The 23,205-nt window shown below is 49.7% G+C and overlaps 1 protein-coding gene across 2 annotated transcripts; it reads right to left on the reverse strand.

The window, feature by feature from the left end:
* Positions 1-4,712: 4,712 nt before the first annotated feature.
* Positions 4,713-22,563, reverse strand: LOC102449036 (ficolin-2-like). 2 transcript variants are annotated; one of them, XM_075905803.1, is made up of 10 exons: positions 22,338-22,563; positions 21,617-21,730; positions 20,898-20,951; positions 20,632-20,667; positions 18,613-18,657; positions 17,717-17,752; positions 15,721-15,848; positions 14,242-14,371; positions 13,559-13,693; positions 4,713-5,382 (listed from the first exon to the last, which is right to left on the reverse strand). In XM_075905803.1, the coding sequence occupies exons 1-10, from the start codon at positions 22,417-22,419 to the stop codon at positions 5,138-5,140; spliced, it is 1,005 nt and encodes a 334-aa protein (XP_075761918.1). In that variant the 5' UTR covers positions 22,420-22,563; the 3' UTR covers positions 4,713-5,137. The 2 variants fall into 2 exon arrangements, with proteins under 2 accessions (XP_075761918.1, XP_075761919.1); XM_075905804.1 differs by lacking the exon at positions 20,632-20,667.
* Positions 22,564-23,205: the final 642 nt, after the last annotated feature.

Here is a 23,205-nt window from a genome sequence, read left to right on the forward strand (position 1 = left end):
ACTAGGTAAACCTCATTCTACGAGGACTAACGCCTAGTTCGAATTAACTAGTTTGAATTAAGGGCTGTGTGGCCACTTAATTCGAACTAGTGGGAGGCTAGCCCTCCCCAGCTTTCCCTGGTGGCCACTCTGGGCACCACCAGGGAAACTCTTCTGCCCCCCCTCCCGGCCCCGGAGCCCTTAAAGGGGCACGGTCTGGCTACAGTGCCCGTGCCAGGTGCAAGCCTGCCAGCACCCAGCCAGCAGACCCTGCACCTGGCACGGCTCGAGCCAGCCACCCGCTGCCACCCAGCCCTCCGCCTCTTCCCGGGACCAGGCTGGCGGCTCCCGGGAGCCTGCCCAGGTCCACAAGAGGCGGGAGCCCACCTGGTCTAGAGCGGACATCGTGGACCTCATCCACAACCTCTGCAGTAGGCACAGGAAAGTGGCCGTCTAGGGCAGGAGAGCTGCCAGCCTGGCCACCCAGGAGCAGGTGTGCATGAAAATCAGGGTGGTCCAGTGAGACCCCCGACCCTGAGCTTAGAATGGCCGTACTGGGTCAGACCAAAGGTCCATCTAGCCCAATAGCCTGTCTGCCGACAGTGGCCAACACTAGGGACCCTGGAGGGGATGGACCGAAACAATGACCAAGCCATTTGTCTCATGCCATCCATCTCCAGCCTTCCACAAACAGAGGCCAGGGACACCATTTCTACCCCCTGGCTAATACCACTCCATGGACCCAACCTGCATGACTTTATCTCACTTCTCTTTAAACTCTGTTCTAGTTCTAGCCTTCACAGCCTCCTGCAGCAAGGAGTTCCACAGGCTGACTATTTGCTTTGTGAAGAAGAACTTTCTGTTATTAGTTTGAAGCCTGCTACCCATTCATTTCATTTGGTGTCCTCTAGTCCTTCTATTATGGGAACTAATGAAGAACTTTTCTTTTTGTACCCTCTCCACACCACTCATGATTTTATAGACCTCTATCATATCCCCCCTCAGTCTCCTCTTTTCTAAGCTGAAAAGTCCCAGTCTCTTTAGCCTCTCTTCATATGAGACCTGTTCCAAACCCCTGATCATTTTAGTTGCCCTCCCCCTCCCACCCTCTCTCTTCCCCTCTCCCACCTCCTTTTCCCAATCTCCCCAAGTTTTGTTCAATAAAGAGAGTTTCTATTTTTGAACACACGTGTCCTTTATTTTGTACATCAGGAAGGGGGGGTAGGGAGGGGTAAGTGGAAGGAGGTGAGGGAGGAATGGGGTACGAGCCCCCGATGGGGAGGACTGGGGTGGCTCTGCGGGCTCCTCGGGGTGGAAGCTCTCCTGCAGCCCCCCAATTGGCCCCCCCCGGATGGCAGCCTGCGGCGAGTGCAGCCAGGCTGATGGCCGAGTGCTGTGATGTGCTGAGCGTGGGCACTCAGGGCACTCCAAGCCAGGACTGCTTTGCAAGCGGGGAACCCCTGAGAACTGTCTGTCCAGGGTGGGGGTCGGGTCCCTTTAAGCACAGCCCTCGGCTAGCCTGAGACAGCAGCTCCACGCTCTAAGTCCTCCTCTGATGCCCTGCCGGCACTGCTTCCGGCCAGCCTTAACCTCGGTTCAGGGTCCACTCAATGTGGACATGCTAGTTCGAATTAGCAAAACGCTAATTCGAACTAATTTTTAAGTCTAGATGCACTAGATCGAATTAGCTTAGTTCGAATTAACTAATTCGAACTAAGTTAGTTCGAATTAGTGCTTTAGTGTAGACATACCCCTATAGACAACCACCTAACCTCAGGAAGATTCTTACCAACAACCACAGGACATACTACATTACCACCAACCCTGGAACTTTCCCTTGCAAGAAACCCCGTTGCCAACTTTGTCCATATATTTATTCCGGTGACACCATCACTGGGCCTAACCATGTCAGTTATACGATCAAGAACACAGATTCCTGTTCGTCCAGAAATATAATTTATGCTATCATGTGCCAACAGTGTCCTTCTGCTATGTATATTGGACAGACTTCCAAGACACTTTGCCAAAGAATTAACGCCCACAAATCAGACATCTTCACAAGGAAAAACCTATCAGTTTGCATTTCAACCTACCTGGACATAGTCTTAACGACCTTACTACATGCATTTTACTTCAAAGAGACTTTAACACCAGTTTACAGAGGGAAGATTCAGAACTGTCATTCATGCTTAAATTAGACACTTTACCAATGGGCCTTAACAAAGATGCTAATTACCTTACACATTATAAAGACAGCTTCCCTACTTTTCACCCCTGATTAGCCATTCATCAACTTATAAACAGCTATTCCTTCCCTCCCTCTCCCTCGCCCCACCTTCTGTTCTAAATCTGATTTGTCAGTTTAATAATATGTTCACTTTTTTCCTTGTAGTCCTTTGGGCTGTGTCTAGACTGGCAAGTTTTTCCGCAAAATCATCTGCTTTTGCGGAAAAACTTGCCAGCTGTCTACACTGGCCGCTTGAATTTCCGGAAAAGCACTGACGATCTCATGTAAAATCATCAGTGCTTTTCCGGAAATACTATGCTGCTCCCGTTCGGGCAAAAGTCTTTTTCCGAAAGACTTTTGTGCAAAAGGGATAGTGTAGACAGCATAGTACTGTTTTCCGCAAAAAAGCCCCTATCGCGAAAATGGCGATCAGGGCTTTTTTGCGGAAAAGCGCGTCTAGATTAGCCACAGACACTTTTCCGCAAAAAGTGCTTTTGCGGAAAAGCATCCTGCCAATCTAGATGCGCTTTTCCGAAAATGCTTTTAACGGAAAACTTTTCCGTTAAAAGCATTTTCGGAAAATCATGCCAGTGTAGACGTAGCCTTGGTGTATATGGCCATGCCAATTCTCTTCTAGAATATGATCTGAGGAAGTGGGTCTGGCCCACGAAAGCTCATCCTCTAATAAACCATCTTGTTAGTCTTTAAAGAGCTGCATAGTTTTTCCTTTTGTGTGAGTTGGGTCAGTCTGAGGGGGTTGAGCTTGGAGGGGCCAATTCAGCTGGAGACACGGCCCAGCAGTGGGGCCTGGCTAGGAGCGGGGCTGCAGCCAGAGACATGGCCCAGGGGTGGGGCTGCAGCTGGAGGGGCCAGGGAAGCAGCCCGGGAGCAGGAGGCAGCGGAGCTGGGACTGGAGGCGGGTGCAGGGAGCAGCAGAGGAGAGCAGGGGGAACCAGGGCAGAGGCCCAGCCCGGGGCGACTCTCCGGACAAGAGGCTTGGCAGGGCAGGCAGCGGAGGGGCTGACGCTGGGGAGTAGGGTCCTGCCACCTGGAGCCAGCATCTGAGCTGCAGCAGCCAGGGTTGGAGGGGGAGGCCTGGGACCTGCCAGGGACAGGATGTGACAGGCTGCACCCAGCACCCAAACTCCCTCCCAGAGACTCTGGCTGGCACAGAGGTGGGAGTTTGAGTGGGGGAGGGGTGCGGGCTCTGGGCATCACCAACATGTCTGCAAACCTGCTGCCTCCACCTTCAGGAAAACGATTTTGAAGAAGAAGTGCTGCGGAGGCTCCCGGCCTGAGAGCCCGATAAATATGAGGCTGTCAGCCCAGGATGGTGTTAGACCCAGGCAAGCGCTTCCGCCCTGAGACGGCCCCTTGCCAGGGACCGAGGGGCCGTAGCGAAGGTGCCCAGGTGCCGAGCCGGAGGGGGAGATGGCCGTGGCAGGGCTGTAGCTGGGGCAGGCTCAGGCCCTGGCTCGGGTCCTGCTGTCTCCCCAGGGAGAGCCGTGCTCCGAGCCCCACTGCCCACATTTGAACTGGCCCAGAGAGGGGGGCTCCCAAGAGGGGGCTCCAGTGAGGGGCCACCAATGGCAGGGCCTCCATTCGGCCAGAGGGCCCCCCCCCCGGTGCCTGCCCGCGGCGCGGACGCCGGCTCTGCTGCCACAGCGGGTGCAGACTGTGGCTGGTGCGGGGCCTGGGCCGGCGGGAGCAGAGGGCAGGGCCTGGGCTCGGCCGGGGCCGTGGGGAGAGACGGGAGCTGAGCAGGCGGCGCAGCAGCAAGGACGAATTAAAAGCTTCTTCGGGCCCCTGGGCTTGTTCCCCGGCTACGGGCACGTGGAGTGGGAGGGATTTGGGCGTGGGCCTTGTGACCGTTCGACCTTCCCCGGGCACCAGACCCCCGGGCGAGGGAGGAGCGGCCAGTCCTGCCCCATAAGGCCCCACGGGCTCTGGCTCGGCCCTGGGACTTTCTAGTCTCGGCCTGGCCTGAGATTGCTCTGCGCGCTCCTTGGCACCACATGGTCAGACTGGCTCCTTCCCCAGCCAGGACACTGCTGGCCGAGGTCGCGCCCCCTCGTGCGCCCCCGGGAGCCAGACAACGAACGTCCCCTCCAACCCGGGGGCCTCTGCCCCCCATGTAACAATGCAGGGCCGGGCCCTCGGGCGTGAGCGCTGCAGACCAGTCTTGTGGGCACAAACCAATGTGAAATGGGGCAACCCTCCAGCCGCCTTTGCTTTATCCACCCAGGGGAAGGTTCCCAGGGGCAGATGCAGCATCTGCGGGTACCGAGTGGCGCAGCCCGGGAAGAAGGGCGTGGCAGTGCTAGGAGCTGCCAGGAATGGAATCACCAGACAGCAGAGAGCCGGCTGGGAAAGGAGACAGGGCCGAAACAGCCCTGGCCGGCAGTTTGCAAACTGAGAGATTTTCTGTGGTAAACAGAGTTTTAAAAGCACCGGGACATTTCCGTGAAATATCACTGACATCGCCATGTATTGCTTGGCAGGGAATAAATCATAAAATATTTTATTGAGCAATCGCTGAAAATATTGACGTGATAATGACAATTCTTTTTCTTTATAGAAAGCTACATTTTTGGGAAATGAGAAAATGAATTTGCATTTTCTGTTACTGTGTAGCAAGGAGAGGAATTGTTAAAATAATCTCCAAACATTAAAAAAATCTACAAAAGCGAAAAAGACTTAATATAGAAGCCTTTCAAATGAAAACAACTTAGAAATTCAATATTTTCATAGTTTTGTATCAGCTCTAGCCCTTTTGAACTCCACTGGATTAGTGTGTGTGATGGATGCGCCTAGTGCATCTGCATGAAGAAAAGGTCTTTAGTGTCATCCCCAGATAAATGGTCATTATGACAAAACTATAACTGCTATATAAGAGCTAAGTATAATCATGGTAACTAACTCCCCAATTGACTACACAGGTCTAATTTTCATCTCAGACATCTTGTAGGAGTAATTGCGCCCTTTGCCAGAAGGCCAGTTCACCCCATCAGCGTAACCTCGGTCTTCTTTCAGGTATAACCCATTCAGGGTAGAGCGATGACAATCCCTGTACCACCAGGCCCCCTGAAAGGATATAGCGCATTGTTTCTCGGTAATGTCATTGTCATGGTCATAGGTTGAAAACATCATGCCATTTTGTTCGGAGAAGGAATCCCCTGTGAAAACAATTGGATTTCTCTATTATAGGTTTGTACAGAGACAAGCTAGGCCAGAGAATCACATTTACAGTTGAGTTGCCACAGCCAGTCTGGCAATCTTGCAGGTGGTTGCTAAATTTCCCATGGTACCAGGCAGCAGAAATCTCTCTGGGGTCAGGAGTGAGACTGCAGTTCTACTTCCCGTGGGGAATATTTTTCACCAGGCCACGTCCTGAGAGCATCTCCACACAGGATCGGACGGGAAACTCTTCAACTTGTCACAACTTATGTCATAGACCAAAGCCAAAGAGGTGCTAATTGTGGAACCTGCATTCCCTGCTGATGCTGCCGCTCGTAGCCCGCAGTGAAGATCGATGACAGTAGACTCTGTTCAATATCTTCATCAACGATTTAGATATTGGCATAGAGGGTGAGCTTATTACGTTTGCAGATGATACCAAGCTTGGAGGGGTTTCAAGTGCTTTGGAGGATTAGGGTCATAATTCAAAATGATCTGGACAAACTGGAGAAATGGTCTGAGGTAAACAGGATGAAGTTTATTAAGGACAAATGCAAAGTGCTCTACTTAGGAAGGAACAATCACACATACAGGGAAGTGACTGTCTAGGAAGGAGTCCTGCAGAAAGAGATCTAGGGATCAGAGTGGACCGCAAGCTAAATATGAGTCAACAGGTGTGATGCTGTTGCAAAAAAAGCAAACATGATTCTGGGATGTATTAACAGGAGTATTGTGAGCAAGACACAAGAAGTCATTCTTCCGCTCTACTCTGCACTGATTAGGCCTCAATTGGACTATTGTGTCCAGTTCTGGGCACCACATTTCAAGAAACGTGGAGAAATTGGAGAAGGTCCAGAGTAGAGCAACAAGAATGATTACCAGTCTAGAAAACATGAGCTATGAGGGAAGACTGAAAGAATTGGGCTTATTTAGTTTGGAAAGGAGAAGACTGAGGGTGTGTCTAGACTACATGCCTCCGTCGACGGAGGCATGTAGATTAGACAGAGCGGCAGAAGGAAATGAAGCCGCGATTTAAAGCAATTAATGTTTGTTCGGAGATTTAATGAAGCCTTCATTTAAATTTAAATGGCTGCCCCGCTCTGCCGATCAGCTGTTTGTCGGCAGATCGGGGCAGTCTGGACGCGCCGTGGTCGACAAGGAAGCCTTTGTCGGTCAGCGCAGGTATGCCTCGTGAAACTAGGTTTACCTGCGCCGATCAACAAAGGCTTCATTGTCGACCGCGGCATGTCCAGACTGCCCCGATCTGCTGACAAACAGCTGATCGGCAGAGCGGGGTAGCCATTTAAATTTAAATGAAGCCACGATTATTTAAATCGTGGCTTCATTTCCCTTTTTCGAATAAACTAATCTACATGCCTCCGTCGACGGAGGCATGTAGTTTAGACGTACTCTGAGAGGGGACATGATAGCAGTTTTTAGGTGTCCAAATTGGTGTCACAAAGAGAAGGGAGAAAAATTGTTCTCCTTGGCGTCTGAGAACAGGACAAGAAGCAATGGGCTTAAACTGTAGCAAGGGAGGTTTAGGTTGGACATTAGGAAAAAGTTCCTAACTGTCAGGGTGGTTAAACACTGGAATAAATTGCCTAGGAGGTTGTGGAATCTCCCTCTCTGGAGATATTTAAGAGCAGGTTAGATAGACATCTATCAGGGATGGTTTAGATGGTACTGGGTCCTGCCATAAGGGCAGGGGACTGGACTTGATGTCCTCTCGAGATCCCTTCCAGTTCTAGTATTCTACGAGTCTATGACAAGTACTCCTGGGCCACCTTGCATGTGTTTGTCAGGCGTTTGCTCTCAGCATCAGTATTGAGAAAACAGTTGTATTGGGAGCTTGACTTTAGCAGAGCTTTTAAGACGGTCTCCCACAGAATTCTTGCCAAGAAGTTAATGAAGTATGGATTACACACATGGACTGTAAGGTGGATAGAAAGCTGGCTGGATTGTCTGGTTCAAAGGGCAGTGATCAATGGCTCGATGTCTGGCTGGCAGTCGATATCAAGTGGAGTGCCCCAAAGGTCACTTCTAGGGCTGGTTTTGTTCAACAGGGCTGTGTCTACATTGGCAAGATTTTGCGCACTGGCTGCGAGTATTTTCTCAAGAACACTGACGTTCTAATGTATGAAATCAGTGCTTCTTGCTCAAATATTCTGACGCTCCTGCTCAGGGATAAGCCCTCTTGCGCAATTATTCTTGCACAAGAGGCCAATGTAGACAGGCAACGTTAATTTCTTGCGCAAGAAAGCCCGATGACTAAAATGGCCATCAGAGCTTTCTTGCGCAAGAGAGTGTCTACACTGGCACGGATGCTTTTGCGCAAAAGCACATGCCAGTGTAGACGCTCTCTTGCGCAACTACTTTTAACGGAAAAACTCTTCCGTTAAAAGTATTTGTGCAAAATCATGCCAGTGTAGACGTAGCCCAGATGTATTAATGACATGGATGAGGGGATGGATTGCACCTTCAGCAACTTTGCAGATGACACTAAGCTAGGGGGAGAGGTAGATACGTTGGAGAGGAGGGATAGGGTCCAGAATGACCGAGACAAATTGGAGGACTGGACCAAAAGAAATCTGATGAGATTCGACAAGTTAAGTGCAGAATCCAGCACCTGGGACAGAAGAATCCCAAGCACTCTTACAGGCTGGGGACCAGCTGGCTAAGTAGCAGTTCTGTAGAAAAGGACCTGGGGTTTACAGTGAATGAAAAACTGGATATGAGTCAACAGTGTGCCCTTGTAGCCACAAAGGCTAACGGCTTATTGGGGCCCATTAGGAGGAGCATTGCGAGCAGATCTAGAGAACTGATTATTCCCTTTTATTTGACACTGGTGGGGCCACATTTGGAGTATTGCTTCCAATGTTGGACCCCCCCCACCACAGAAAGGATGTGGACACATTGGAGAAAGTCCAGTTGGGGGGGGGGCAACAAAAATATTTGGGGGCTGGAGCACATGACTTTGGAGGAGAGGCTGAGGGATTTGGGCTTGTTTAGTCTGCAGAAGAGAAGAGTGAGGGGGGATTTGAGAGCAGCCTTCAGCTTCCTGAAGGAGGGTCCAAAGAGGCTGGAGAGAGGTTGTTCTCAATGGGGACAGATGGAAGAACAAAGAGCAATGGTCTCAAGTTGCAGTGGGGGCGGTCTATGGTGGATATTAGAAAAAACGAATTCCCTAGGAGAGTGGGGAAACACTGGGATGGGTTTCCTAGGGAAGGGGTGGAATCCTGGCTTGACAAAGCCCTGGCTGGGATGATTTAATTGGGTTGCTCCTGGTGTGGGCAGGTTGTTGGACTTGATGACTTCTGAGGACTCTTCCAACTGTATGATTCTATGAGGGGTTTCCAAAAGATCCTTCAATTATCTTAAATGCAAACCAGCTAGAAGCACTTTAAAAGTTCAGCTATTTAGGTTACCCAGTGATCACCAATTCCTCACTGGGGGTATGGCTACACTGCAAAGGTTTTTTTTGAAAAACGGCTATTTTTCCGGAAAAACTTCACTTACATCAATACTGCAATTGCATTCTTTTGAAAAAAAAAAAATCGAAAGAACAGAGGGGTTTTCCGTAACCCTCTTTCTATGAGGAAGAGGCCTTTTTCTGAAAGAGCTCATTCAGAAAATGGAGTATGTGGACGGGGAAGAGGGAGTTCTTTCGAAAGAAGAGGAAAGAGGAAAAAACACAGGTGCCCTGGTGGCCACTCGGTCCATAGTAATCACCAGGGCTCGACAAACTATACAATCTACCCGCCTGTGGCGAGTAGATTTCAGCTGCACGCCCCGTTCATTCGCGGTGAGTGTATGCGCAATGCGGCTCTTGCGCATGCGCAGTACGGGGCTGGCGAGCAGTTTTCACTGTCGTTTGTCAAGCCCTGGTAATCACAACTTGAATGCGAGAGAGCGTCCATTCAGTGTGGACACTATTTTTTGAAAAAGCAGATCGTTTTTCAATGTGCTTTTGCTGTGTAGACACTCTCTTTCGGAAGAAGTTTTTTCAGAAGATCTCTTCCGGAAAAGCTTCTTCCAAAAGAAGCCTGCAGTCATAGCCTGGATGAACAATTAAATGTTGCGAATTGTGGCTATATTAGCAGACTAATTAAAAGAGCATGGAACAGCTCAAAGCTGCCATCAAGGCCAAAATGCTGGTGTGCCAAGACTGCGTTCCTAGTACTCGCAAGGGCTGGGGGGAGCCATGGAGAATTTGTGCTCCTCAGGAGAAAGGGTTAAACATTTCCCACCTACACTGACTCCACCAATGTCAGGGTAAAGTCACCCACACAGAAGCTCTTCAGAGGGCACTTTCCTCAGCCCTAATGAAGGGGAAATGACCCGAGCGCCCAGTGACAGCGGCCCAAACGAAGACATGGGCAGCTATCACAGGGAGCCAAAACAACAGGGCATCCCACGCGTCACTGCAGAGACGCGGGCAAGCGAGCTGGGAAGGAATCTGGAATTGACCCTGCCCAACAGGAAATCTTGGGAAGCGGTTGTGACGTGTGGTCCCATGATGAGCTGGCTCCTGCAGCCCGAAGGGAGAAGAGCCCATAGGCAGCAAGCAGCTTCCCACCAGGATACAGGCATTTGCAACAACAGCCAAAGACCCGGCAAATCTCAGATTGGCCTGTTCAGTGATTGAAAACCATCTGCATGGACTCCTAGAACCCTAGGGCTGGAAGGGACCTCGAGAGGCCACTGAGTCCAGTCCCCGGCCCTCATGGCAGGACCAAGCACCATCCGGAGGGTTTTATCCAACCTGCTTTTAAAAATCACCAGAGACGGAGATTCCACAACCTCCCTGGGCAATTTATTCCAGTGTTTGACCGCCCTGACAGTTGGGAACTTTTTCCTAGTGCCCAACCTGAACCTCCCTTGCTGCAGTTTAAGCCCATTGCTGCTTGTGCTAGCATCAGAGGCCAAGGAGAACAATCTTTCTCCCTCCTCCTTGTAACAACCTTTTAGATACTTGAAAGCTGCTGTTTCCCCTCTCTCTTCTCTTTTCCAGAAGAACCCTAATTCTTTCATTGTTCCCTCATAGGCAAGGCTGTCTCTGTGGGTGAGGGACGTGGCGTAACCACCCCCCTTTGTCCCAGGCATTGGCCCCAGAGCCCACCCTCATCCTGCCTCTGCTCCACCTCCCCACTCCCATTTCACTCTTCCCATCCCTGTGCCAAATGTGGGCTGGGAATGACCAGCCGGGCAGCAGCGATCGCCCCGCCCCCACACTTACTTTGGTGGCAGGAGCTGGAGTGGCTCAGTAACCTGCCCCACTGCGCTGCCCTCTCCCCGCCTGCTGCACCCCACTTCTCCTTGGGCCACCCTGGGACGTGTCCATAGGATGGTTGAGATGGCTGTCTCTGGGCCGCCCCGAACCATTCTGTGGATGGGACAACTGTGTGCTAGCGCCTGTCTTCCAGATCTTCAGTCATTCTTCTGGCTCGTCTCTGGCTTTTTTCCCATTTGTTCACGTTTCCTGGATGTGGCGCCCAGAGCTGGACACAACATTCCCGAGGCCCAATCATAGGGGTGTAGCGCAGAATGACTGTCCTGCTCACAACACTGCTGTTAGGATCTCCCAGAATGAGGTTTGCTCTTTTTGCAGCAATGTCACACTGTTCGTTCCTGGCTAGCTTGTGGTCCACCCTGAGCCCCGGATCCCTTTCTGCAGTATCCTTCCTAGGGAGACATTTCCCATGTGTATATGTGCAACCAATTGTTCCTTCCTACCTGGCCTCGAGTGCATTTGTCCCTATTGAAGTTCATTCTGTTTACCTCAGGCTATATCTTCAGGTTGTCTAGATCATTTTGAGTTATAATTCTGTCCTCCAAAGCATGCGCAACCCCTCCCAGCTTGCAAACTTCATAAGCATGTGCTCTATATCCCATAATCTTCACTCAATTATCCAATTCAGGAAGGAATATATTATCTGCTATAAGACCCAGGAATGACCCTTGCAGAGTCTCATTAGATAGACCTTCCTAGTGTGACAACAAATCTTGACAACTAAACTTTCAGTGCAGTCTTTAACCAGTTCTGCACTCACCTTATAGGAATTTTATACAGATTGCATTTTCCCAGTTTGCTTATTCAGAATGTCATGTCATGTCAAAAGTCATGTCAAAAGTCCCACTAAAATCAAAAGATATGACATTCTAAGATTGGTTCAGCTAGCTCTTTACACGCGTTACCATGAGTTTCTCCAGTTCCTGCTGAATTAATTAGATCTAATTTTGGGGATCATTCTTTAACTCCTCCCCACACCACACATGTTTGGGCTTACTCTCCTTCCCCCTTGTTTCCCTTGCTTTCGAAAAAGCCTCATTTGAAAAAGAGCGTCTAGACTACAACCAGTACTTTCAAAACAGCAGGCCGCTTTTTCAAGAGAGAGCACCCAGGCAGTCTGGACGCTCTCTTTCTAAAAGCACAGTTTGCATTCCATAGCGCCCTTTTCCGAAAGAGCACTTTGAAACAAGGCGTTCTTCCTTGTAAAACGAGGTTTTCTGTGGTCAAAAAAACGGCCTGATTTTAAGAGGAATAAGGGATCTTCCGGAAAAGGCTTTATTTTCCGAAAGATCCCGTCTAGACTGGCGCTTTTTTCTGGCAAAGCCCCAAGCCGGAAAAAAGCGGCAGCCATGTTCATGCAAATGTCGCAGGGAAAATTTAAATCCCTGCAGCATTTGCAATTCCGAAGTGTCTCATTAGCATCCCTTTTCCGGAAAAGGGTGCCAGTGTAGACACAGCCCAGCAGTCTAGACGCAGCCCACTTTTTTCGAAAAAACCCTGTAGTTTGGACATACCCCTTGAGAAACGACCAGCTCTCCCAAGCTCCATTTCCCCCTAGAGTTTTACCCATAGGCCCAATCAGCCCTCCGCGTTTGTTAAATCTGCTGGTTTGAAGACCAATGTCCTTCTCTGACTGGTTTTACTCTTTCCTTTCCTTAGCAGAAAGAAACCTGGGATTTCATTATCAGTTTCACCCAAAGTGTCTTCCCCTTTCCGACTCACTGCTAATCCCCCTGCTGGTCACAAGTAAGTCTTAAATAGCTGGTTCCCTGGTTGTTTCCTCTACAAAATGGTGTCCTCAGCACAATCCAAGGACTTGTTAGAAATGTGTTTTTTTCCAACGAAAGTGCGAGTACTTATAGTCCTTTGGGACTATCGTACACCCGCACCAAGAAGTCACTTCTACTTTTTACCTTTTTCCCCCCTGTACCTAGAGCTTGTCAATTGGTCAGCCTCTCACCTCCTCCTGGAGCAGAGAACAAGTATATTCTACGCCTTCTCCCTTTCTACCCTGCCTGTCCCACCTAAACAAACTGTTCCAGTAACGTGACTTATCCCACTCCATTTCTATGTCACTTAAGTAGTTATTCTACACTAATCCTGCCAGCTCTTCCTGTTTATTCCCCACCCACCTTGCATTTATGTAGAGCAGTGGTCCCCAACGCAGTGCCTGCAGGCACCATGGCGCTCGCTGGGGCATTTATGTGCACCCGCGGAATGATCTGGGCCGGCCCCGCCCCCGCCCCCGCCCCCGCCCCCGGGTGCGTGGCACATGCACAGCGCCAGCCCTGGGTGCACAGCGCATGGGCAGCCCCTGCCCCAGGCACGTGGTACATGCGCGGTGCTGGCCCCGGGCTCATAGCACATGGATGGCCCCTACCCCAGGTGCGCAGCACATGCGTGGTGCCAGTCCTGGGCACATGGCGCATGGGTAGCCCCTGCCCTGGGCTCGCGGCACATGAGTGGCCCCGCCCCCGGATGCCCGGGGACCACTGATGTAGGGGTATCTGAGATTTGAGCAGATTTCTCTACTGATTTCCCACTTGGTCCTTCTCTGATGCTCCATACTCCTGCCCCCACTATTTAGTCCTGTGTTAACTTGGCCCTTTTGCTTACTGTTGGCTTTTGTTATCTTCCTAATTAAAAGCCCTTCTTCCTAGTTGGCGAGTGGCTGGGCTCAAGCAATCCCGCAGCGATGCGCAGCAGGCTCTGTATGCTACTGACTCTCTCTGGCTTGGGTATGAAGGAATCCGGATGCAGTTTGCATGAAATGGGACCTATGCACACACTCAGTGACTTGTACCAATCCTGGCGCGACTACTCACTTTAATTCAGATATTTCTATGGGGCATTAAGATCTAATTTAGGAGCTTGGTACCTACCTGCTGTACCTTCTACAAAGGGACCAAGAGTCAACCTGTACTGGTCAGTCTCTCCTGCAATTTGGAATGACGCATATGTGGCAAATTGATAGCTGTTGTCAAAATCTCTGAGATCGATGCGAAGCTCAGTGGCTCCTTTAGAAAATAATTTGACAGTAACATTTTCAACATTAGTGCTCATTACTATTGTTGCTTTTTTTTAATTGCAGAAGCTCTAAACACAAATCAGGCCTCATTATGTCGGGATTATTATGATCATCTAGTTTGATTGCCTGCATCACACACGTCACATAATTTCACCCATGTATTCTTGCATTAAGCCAATATATTCATATCAACCTTCATCAATTCAATTTCCATGCCCTGTCCTGAGATCCCTATTAATAACCTGCTCCAGGTTGGGCCTTGCTAAGGGAGTTCAGAATCCATGACCTCGTCCAGTCCATGGCCCCCTCATTGCCATCTGCAGCCATGGGTGAACCCCCCAAAGACAAAATTCTGCCCCATGAATCATGACTGGAGTCAGCCCAGTAATCGTGGAATTATTGGGCTCGATAGCTTTGCGTGGCAGGGCTGTGCAGTGATGAATAGGAAGCAGGGTCTGGGGCAGCCAGGCTGCCTCTACCGACAGTACGACTGCGTGGGTGGCTGTGAGGAAAGGGAAGCACCAGGGATGTCTTTACCTTGGGACGTCAGCAGGTGGATGTTGTCGTTCCCCAGCCAGAATTCTGAGAGCAGGCTCCCGAAACCTCTTTTGTACGACTTCCAATCCCGGTAAAATTCCACGGAGCCGTCCGCCCGTCTCTGGAACACCTGCAGGGGAACGGGAGACTCGTAGCTGGGAAACCCCACTTTGTCACCCTCCCACACAGAGCGTGAGACTGGAAATCCCGAGGCAGCAAAGCGCTGGGGAGACGGACAGTGTCAGCTCCAGTTCAGCCTGAGGGGACTAGCGCAGAGGGCTTGTCCGGAGGATCACAGTGTAGCTTGGCAGCAAAAAAGGGTCACGTGCTCCAAAGTGTACAGCCCTGGCCTGGCAATCAGCTCTGTGATCCAAGTGGAAGGAAGCAGGAATTCTGGTTCCAGCCCCTATTGAGGAGGGTCCGGGAGCCGGGCAGAGAACAGCCAGAAGGGGGAATCCGGGGACCTGTGTCGTACCAGTGACAAATGTCCCCTCAGACGGGGTCTTTTGGTTCTAAGGCTCCAGGCTCCCTCCATGAAACCCCTCGTGCCCACTGCCCAGGTGTCAAGAAGCCTTCGGTGAGGGTCAGGAGGGTTAGCAGGGCTGGAAAGTGTCTGGCTACGTCTAGACTGGCAGGATTTTCCGGAAATGCTTTTAACGGAAAACTTTTCCGTTAAAAGCATTTTCAGAACAGAGCGTCTAGATTGGCACGGACACTTTTGCGCAAAAGCACTTTTTGCGGAAAAGCGTCCATGCCAATCTAGACGCGCTTTTGCGCAAAAAAGCCCCAATCGCCATTTTCGCCATAGGGGCTTTTTTGCAGAAAACAAATCTGGGCTGTCTACACTGGCCCTTTTGTGCAAAAGGACTTTTGCCTGAACGGGAGCAGCATAGTATTTCCGCAAGAAGCACTGATTTCTTACAGTAGGAAGTCAGCGCTTTTGCGGAAATTCAAGTGGCCAGTGTAGACAGCTGGCAAGTTTTTCTGGAAAAGCGGCTGATTTTCTGGAAAAACTGGCCAGTCTAGACACAGCCTCTGTGTTTAACAGACGACGCGGGAGGGTGCGTGTGGGGCGCCTGCCACCCCGCCAGGTGGCAGGGGCTGGCCAGTGCTGGCGGTCCATGCCCTATATCCTAGCCTGGCTGCCTCCTTGCTTCACTAACTGGCAGCAGTGGCAGGGAAGGTGCGGGCTGAGTGGTTCCAGCCAGTGCAGCGCTGCTCCGCAAATGTGCCGCTGTGGAGAGTGCTGAGTGAAGGGGGCTGGGCAGGGGCAGAGTGGGAGTGGATCAAGGAGGCGGGAGAGGCATGGCTGGTGCTCCCCCTCCATCTCTTCTCATGTCACCACACCTTCAGAGGTTGTGTCCTCATGCTTGTCTCTGAGCCAGAGCCCACTGGCTAAGGGCACCTCCCATTCCCGGGCCAGGAAATTAATTGTTCAAGAAAAAATATCCAGTGAGTTTCATTATGCGGTGCTCTTACAATCCATCCTCCACCATCCGTGTGCATGTCACACAGCACGGTCATGGCGTGACAGTCGCGGGGGTAGATGGTGTACCAGCCGCTCATGTGGTTCCCTCTGGCTAACAGCTCCTGGCAGCTCTTTGCTCCTGGGTGAAAAGGAATTGCAATTTGTAAACTGGTTGTGTGACTCTGCTCGGAGCAGGATTCATAGGCTGCTTTGTGGTGCACTGACGGCTGAATCAACTAGAGAATCATGTAACTGGAAAAGAATCTTTGAGGCACCTTCTCTTCTCACAGAGCAGTGTATGGGAACGGGGTAATGTCTTGTTAAGTAGATTGTGGTCTCTCTGTGTTCCAGCTTTGGAGAACCAGAAGAGCAGCAGCGTATGTACATAGCTAAATTGTTCTTGCTCTCTGTAGACACACCATGTGCCCAACCCGATCTGTTCCCTGTGACAACACCTTGAAAGTTCATGGGAATTGAAATGTGCACAAAGAGTTGAACTGCAAGTTCCCGTACCACCATTTCATAGAATCATAGAATAATAGGACTGGAAGGGACCTCGAGAGGTCATCGAGTCCAGCCCCCCGCGCTCAAGGCAGGACCAAGCTCCATCTACACCATCCCTGACAGATGTCTATCCAACCTGTTCTTAAATATCTCCAGAGAGGGAGATTCCACCACCTCCCTTGGCAATTTATTCCAATATTTGACCACCCTGACAGTTAGGAATTTTTTCCTAATGTCCAATCTAAACCTCCCCTGCTGCACTTTAAGCCCATTACTCCTTGTCCTGTCCTCAGAAACCAAGAGGAACAAATTTTCTCCTTCCTCCTTGTGACACCCTTTTAGATATTTGAAAACCGCTATCATGTCCCCCCTTAATCTTCTTTTTTCCAAAGTAAACAAGCCCAGTTCATGAAGCCTGGCTTCATAGGTCATGTTCTCTAGACCTTTAATCATTCTTGTCGCTCTTCTCTGTACCCTTTCCAATTTCTCCACATCTTTCTTGAAATGTGGCGCCCAGAACTGGACACAGTACTCCAGCTGAGGCCTAACTAGTGCAGAATAGAGCGGCAGAATGACTTCACGAGTTTTGCTTACAACACACCTGTTGATACAACCTAGAATCATATTTGCTTTTTTTGCAACAGCATCACACTGTTGACTCGTATTCAACTTGTGGTCCACTATAGCCCCTAGATCCCTTTCCGCCATGCTCCTTCCTAGACAGTCGCTTCCCATCTTGTATGTATGGAACTGATTGTTCCTTCCTAAGTGGAGCACTTTGCATTTCTCTTTATTAAACCTCATCCTGTTTACCTCTGACCATTTCTCTAACTTGCTAAGGTCATTTTGAATTATGTCCCTATCCTCCAAAGAAGATGCAACCCCACCCAGTTTGGTATCATCTGCAAACTTAATAAGCGTACTCTCTATCCCAATATCTACATCATTGATGAAGATATTGAACAGTACGGGTCCCAAAACAGACCCTTGCGGAACTCCACTTGTTATCCCTTTCCAGCAGGATTTAGAACTGTTAACAACAACTCTCTGACTACAGTTATCCAGCCAATTATGCACCCACCTTATCGTGGCCCTATCTAAGTTATATTTGCCTAGTTTATCAATAAGAATATCATGCGAGACCATATCAAATGCCTTACTAAAGTCCAGGTATCAATTTGAAATTGATGTTTGAGCCAGAAGGGCTTCTAGTTATCATGTTACTCGGGAAACCGTTTTTCCCAAAAGAATGTCAGATACTCCCAGGAATACTCAAGGAACAGTTTGCCAGCGCACCCATCATCTGAAAAGTATTTGCACAGAAAATTCATGCACCAGTTGTTAAGTGCGACCACACACATTTGAACAGACCAAAGTCTGTTTGCTGACAGTTTGAGAACAAAAAATGGGTGAAGCAGAGATGGGGGGTTTTCAGTTTGTCTGGTGCCAATGGAGTTTCATGCTTGTTTTTCTGAATGGAATGAAATCATAAGAAATTCTCACCTTTCTGACATTGCCTTTCATACAGGTCTTCCTCTGCTGCTCATGAAAATAAACACAATAGAATGTTAAATATATCCAGAAAATATTCAATTGCCTCTTAAACTATGTACGTGGCCAGCAGCGACAGCTGGGATAGCAAAGCAGTAGTTATGTGGAAAAGGCCCTAAGGAACTTTTTATTTGTGAAAACTAAGTGCTAATGGAATCATACAAATCTGGGATCTGAGCTTTCTAGCTTGAACTATCAAGACAGGTCTCATTATGTAGCCAACACTATTTTGTAACCTTCTCATGAGGCTCATTGTTGCATGGTTAAGAATTTGGTCCTTAATAAACTAAATGATATGCAGTTCATAGAAGCAATGCCCACAAAGACAGAGGAGTAGCATATGTTTACACTAGCTGTGAATTTGATTCAATATATTTAGAAAAATCCAAGTGATTGTAGGAGAATATAAGCTAAATAAAGTACTGGTAGAAAAAGGGTCGTTCCTTTAACTGGGCATTTAGATCAAATCCATTTCTTGTGATTTCTACTCTTAGTACATTGGGGATAGAAGGGAGGTAGGAGACAGTAACCTTCTCCAGGATACACATCCAGATCTAAAGATTTCACCTACATTTCAGCTGTTCTCTTTAACACTGAGGATGCTCTGCCTAGCGTTGTTTCGGATGTTACAAAACATTGTTTGGATGTCACAGGTGGCCACCTGTTTCTGCAGGCAGGGCTATTTCTCCTTTTATAAAGCCCAAATCTTACAGAACAATCAGTGAGCTTGATGCTGTGGACGTGGTAACTAGCCAAAACGAGAGCTCCTCAAGCCACTTGACGTTAGTGCTGAAGAAATGAAACTGCAATGATGCGCACAGTACAAGGGAGAGTGCAGAGGGTCTCACCGGGTATTCCAGCGGGTCCAGGGTCCCCCGGGGCTCCTTGACTTCCTAAAAATAGAACTCAGTGTAAAATCCGTGTTTTGCCTAGATGCCACCTGCATAATTCAACCTCTCACCACAGCAATCACGTGGGTGTAATTGTGCACAGGGGCGGGGCTAGAAGAAAGCTATGCACCCCTTATACTCTGAGCAAATCTGTTAATGTTGGCATTTTGTGGGACTCCGGTGATGCATTTACTGTGTTGCCGACTCTCACAGTTTTGTTATGAGTTTCATGGTAACTACTGTTTTCCTTAAAGCCCAAGATTCTGGGGTCAAATGGATATGAGATAATTTCACTCTTCATTCCTAAAGAAAAAGGAGTTTCTAGCCTTTGAGGCTGTGGAGAAAGTTTAAAAATGTGACCCCAATACATACTAAACACTGAAAAAGGAGAAAACCAATAAAACCAAATCTATTATTTGTCCATAATGTCCTGATTCTAAAACCCGTCTCCTGCTTTTTTGTGAACCTGACACAAGATATTCAGCCAGCTGGGATTGGCAGTACTGTGTTTATCTCGTCTTCTGCAGTGGCTGAACTAAAATAGGCTTAGGCTTTGTCTACACTGCAGTTGGGACCTATTTCCTGTGGTGGCATAGGACCTTGTGACATAGAGTATCAGACAGTATAATTGGAGCTGGGTGAACATTTTCCAGCTAATAATTTCTACACAATTTTGAAATGTTCCAACTGTTCACTTCCATTTTTTTGGTCATTTGGCTATTAAACAAAAATACAGGGACACTTCTTGTTCAATTTGCACCAATTTCATTTCAGCACTTTTGTTTGACAAGAAGCTGCAAGGAAAAATTGTACAATAAATAATGCAATAATAAAGAATTGCTGATTCCAATTCCTCTATCACTGTGAACAGAAGCATAAAGTCAGAAGAAATGGAATCATAGAATCAAAAGGCTGAATGAGACCTCAGGAGGTCATCAAGTCCAGCCCCCTGCTACAAACAGGACCAGTCCCAACTAAATCATTCCAGCCAGGACTTCGTTGAGCTGGGACATACAAACCTTTAGGGATGGAGATTCCACCCCTTCCCTAGGGAACCCATCCTAGCGCATCACCAGGGAAAGAGTTTTTCTTAATATCCAGCCTAGACCTCCCCCACTGAAACTTGAGACCATTGCTCCTTGTTCTGCCATCTGTTACTGCTGAGAACAGCCTCTCTCCATCCTCTTTGGTACTCCCCGTGAGGTAATCGAAGGCTGCTATCAAATCCCCCCTCACTCTTCTCTTCTGCAGACTAAACAAGCCCAAATCCCTGAGCCTCTCTTTGTAGGTCATGTGGTTTAGCCCCCTAATTATTTTTTGTTAACCTCCATTGGTCTTTTTCCAATGTGTACTCATCCTTACTATAATAGGGGGCCCAGACCTGGATGCAATACTCCAGTGCTGAATAAAGGGGAATAATCACTTCTCTAGATCTGCTGGCAATGTTCCTCCAAATGCAGCCTAATATGCCATTAGCCTCCTTGGCTACAAGGGCGCCCTGTTGACTCATCTCCAGCTTCTCATCCGCTGGAACCCCCAGGGCCTTTTCTGCCGAATTGCTGCTTAGCCAGTTGGTTCCCAGCCTGTACCAATGCCTGGGATTCTTCTGTCCCAAGTGCAGGACTCCACACTAGTCCTTATTGAAGCTCATCAGATTTTTTTGGCCCAATCCTCCAATGTGTCCAGGTTATTCTGGACCCTGTCCTTGCCCTCCAGCGTATCTACCCCTCCCCCAGCTTAGTGTCATCCGCAAACTTGCTGAGGGAGCAATCCATCCCCTCAGCCAGCTCATTAATAAAGATGTTGAACAAAACCGGCCTGGAACCGAACCTTGGGGCCCTCTGCTTGATACCAACTGCCAACCAGACATTGAGCCATTGATCACTGCCCATTGAGCCTGACGGTCCAGCCAGCTCTCTATCCACCTGACTGTCCATTGATCTAATCCAGACCTCTTCAACTGTGATCATCTCTCACCTTTCAGTCCAGGGGGGCCAGCAGCACCGCTTTGTCCTGATTGAACAAAACACAAAATAGTAAAGACTGGTCAGAAATACCCAGACCTTCCTGTGGAGCACAACTGCAGTCGTGTTGGAATAGACCCTTTCTTGCCACATATGGAGTGAAGGGAAGCCAGGCTGACTGTGGATCTCAGATACTGTAGGAACTGGTGTTTGATAAAGAGCTGTAATAGGAGGTCACCTAATGGGAAAACAAAGCTCTCTTGTCTTTAGCTACTTTACCTTTTGGGCCATCTGGTCCCTCCATTCCGGGGTTCCCTTCATCTCCCTGTTTTCCTGCAAACAGAAAACTGACTGAATCTTTTTCAAGTTATCCTGATTACTGAGTATGTGAATCCCCCTCCCCCTGGGCTCAAATTGCAATGACCCATCCATGTCGAAATTCAAACAACGTATCTGCATCCGGCCCCCTGGCACCTGCTCTCACGTCAGGATCCCCTAGCAGGGATGTTTGCATGGAAGGCCATTGAAGTCAGTGGGACAAGCACATCTTGCTGTAGTGTGAGAATCAAAGCTGGTAAACAATCATGCTTACATGCACCCATTCAACGTGCCATGGCTCGTGATACTAATCACGTTGTACTCTTCTCTAGTCCTTCATGCAAAGTTCTCAGAGCATTGAAACGAGCCTCTCAAAACCACTGGGAAGTAAAGGATCATTATTCCCATTGTACAGATGAGAAAAATGAGGCTCAAAGGAAATGACTGGACTAAGGTCATACAGCAAAGCAGTGACAGAGATGAGGAAAGAACCAGAGGGCTTGGTTGCCAGTCAGACCCTCTGAAGGGAATGGAGAATCTTTCAGAACCTGGTTATTCTGAAACGCCGATCGCCCACCACAGCATGTGGGCGCCTTGCCATGTCTGTACACAACGCAACAATAATTCCCATTTACATCAGCACCATCCATGACTTACTCCCTTCAGTGCCGGGAACACACCTTTTACTCCTGGAGCTCCTGGGTCTCCTCTGGGCCCCACCGCACCCGGAGTTCCAGGGCAGCCTTGGAGAAAGGAGACTTGATCGCTACCATTGAGGCCCACTAAGCTCACCTCTGGGGAAAGAAACGAACCCGTAATCAGTGGTCGTTCGGTTCTCCGGATCAGAAACGTTCTGCAGAAACCCACGGGAGAAACCCAGCAAACAAAAGCCTGGATAGTTGCTGCCTTTTCTTTCCTCCATGAGCAATAAACCCACCATTCCCGCCAGTTACGCATTTGTGACAATGCTCTGATACCGCATGTTGGCTCATTCCTGCTAATCTTGGTTTTACGTTACAGTAAAAGCCAAAGTTCAAAAGCAGTTATTCAGAACTTGTGTTTGAAAGAAATCACTTCAGAGTTAATTTTGATGTCCACAAGCCTGGGCAGTGTTTGCAACCCAGCCGATGCGGCATTGGACTAGTTCATGAGAAATTAACTGCAGAGTCACAAAAGCAGAATGAGACAAAGAGAAAAACAAAGAGCTGCTGTTCAGGGAAGAAAATGTACAAAGTTAAAAAAGACTGTACCAAGTAGTTTTGTACAAAGAAGCTGTTACATGGCACCGCGAGCAGGCAAAGCACCACAGAACTGCTGCCCAGTTCCCAGTTCTGCAGGGCCCAGCTGGGCAGGGAGCAGAGGCTGAAATGCAGCTGTGAACAGGGATTGTCTGTCCCTCACCTGGGCAGGTGTCCTGAGCCTGACAGACCGTTACTGCTAGACAGAGCAGCGGGACGAGCCATTTCCGGGCAGCTCTCCCCATGGCTGGGGCTGGTCTCTGCAGTGGCCGCTGCACTCGCCTTCTTCCCACCTTCTCCTCTCCCTGCTAGCCAGGAGCCTTTTATGTGCAGGGAGGAGGGAGCCTGGGGCCAGGGAAGAGCTGCCTGGCCCATCCCAGCGCCTCCTTCCCACGCCCCACATTCCAGCCGGTCCCACTGAGCGCTTGCAGCTCCAGCGGTCACAGCGGCAGCTGACGCCGTGGCCTGGCAGGACGTGGCCGGGACGGGAGCAGCAGCCACTGCTGCCCCAGGGACGTTACTGGACGGAGCCGGGCGGAATCGTTGCTCCCAGTGTTGGTGCAGGGGACTGTGTCTGCTGACAGACTGAAATAGGGCGCCCAGGAAGGAGCCCGGTCTGACCCACTGCGCCCCGCCCAAGCCCCCCGCTGACCTCCCGGGGAGCAGGGTTGGGTGCATTGACTAGCCACCTGCTCGATTCTTAGTGGTGGGGCAGTAGCCACGGGAGGCCTCGTGTCACATGGGCCCCGCTGTGCTCCGTGCGGTGCTCGCCCCCAGGCGCCGACAGCAGCGGGTGGATGGGCTCCAAGACCAAGGGACCACTGTGCCCCTCTGGTCTGCCCCCCTGTGCCTCACAGGCCCCAGCGCGCCCCAGAATGACCCCAGAGCAGATCTTGCCGAGGAGCAGCCAGTCGTCGCGGTACCACAGTCGGTGGCGGGGAGTCGGCCCCTCCCTTGGCCAATGGCTCCGGGGCTGACCCCGCTCACCGTTCACAACGTGCGCCTGATTTCCCATCCGCATGGGTCTGGCT

Source organism: Pelodiscus sinensis, chromosome 22 (genome assembly GCF_049634645.1).
Source record: "Pelodiscus sinensis isolate JC-2024 chromosome 22, ASM4963464v1, whole genome shotgun sequence".
Taxonomy (NCBI): domain Eukaryota; kingdom Metazoa; phylum Chordata; order Testudines; family Trionychidae; genus Pelodiscus; species Pelodiscus sinensis.

What these genes read in the sequence shown, in the direction of transcription:
- LOC102449036 (XM_075905803.1), bottom strand. Translation starts at nt 22,419, where the DNA reads ATGGGGAGAGCTGCCCGGAAATGGCTCGTCCCGCTGCTCTGTCTAGCA. An exon ending in TGAAAGGCAATGTCAGAAAG is followed by an intron (nt 15,849 to 17,716) that starts GTGAGAATTTCT and finishes CTTTTCACCCAG; the next exon opens with GAGCAAAGAGCTGCCAGGAG. An exon ending in CGGATGGTGGAGGATGGATT is followed by an intron (nt 14,372 to 15,720) that starts GTAAGAGCACCG and finishes GTTCCCCTGCAG; the next exon opens with GTGTTCCAGAGACGGGCGGA.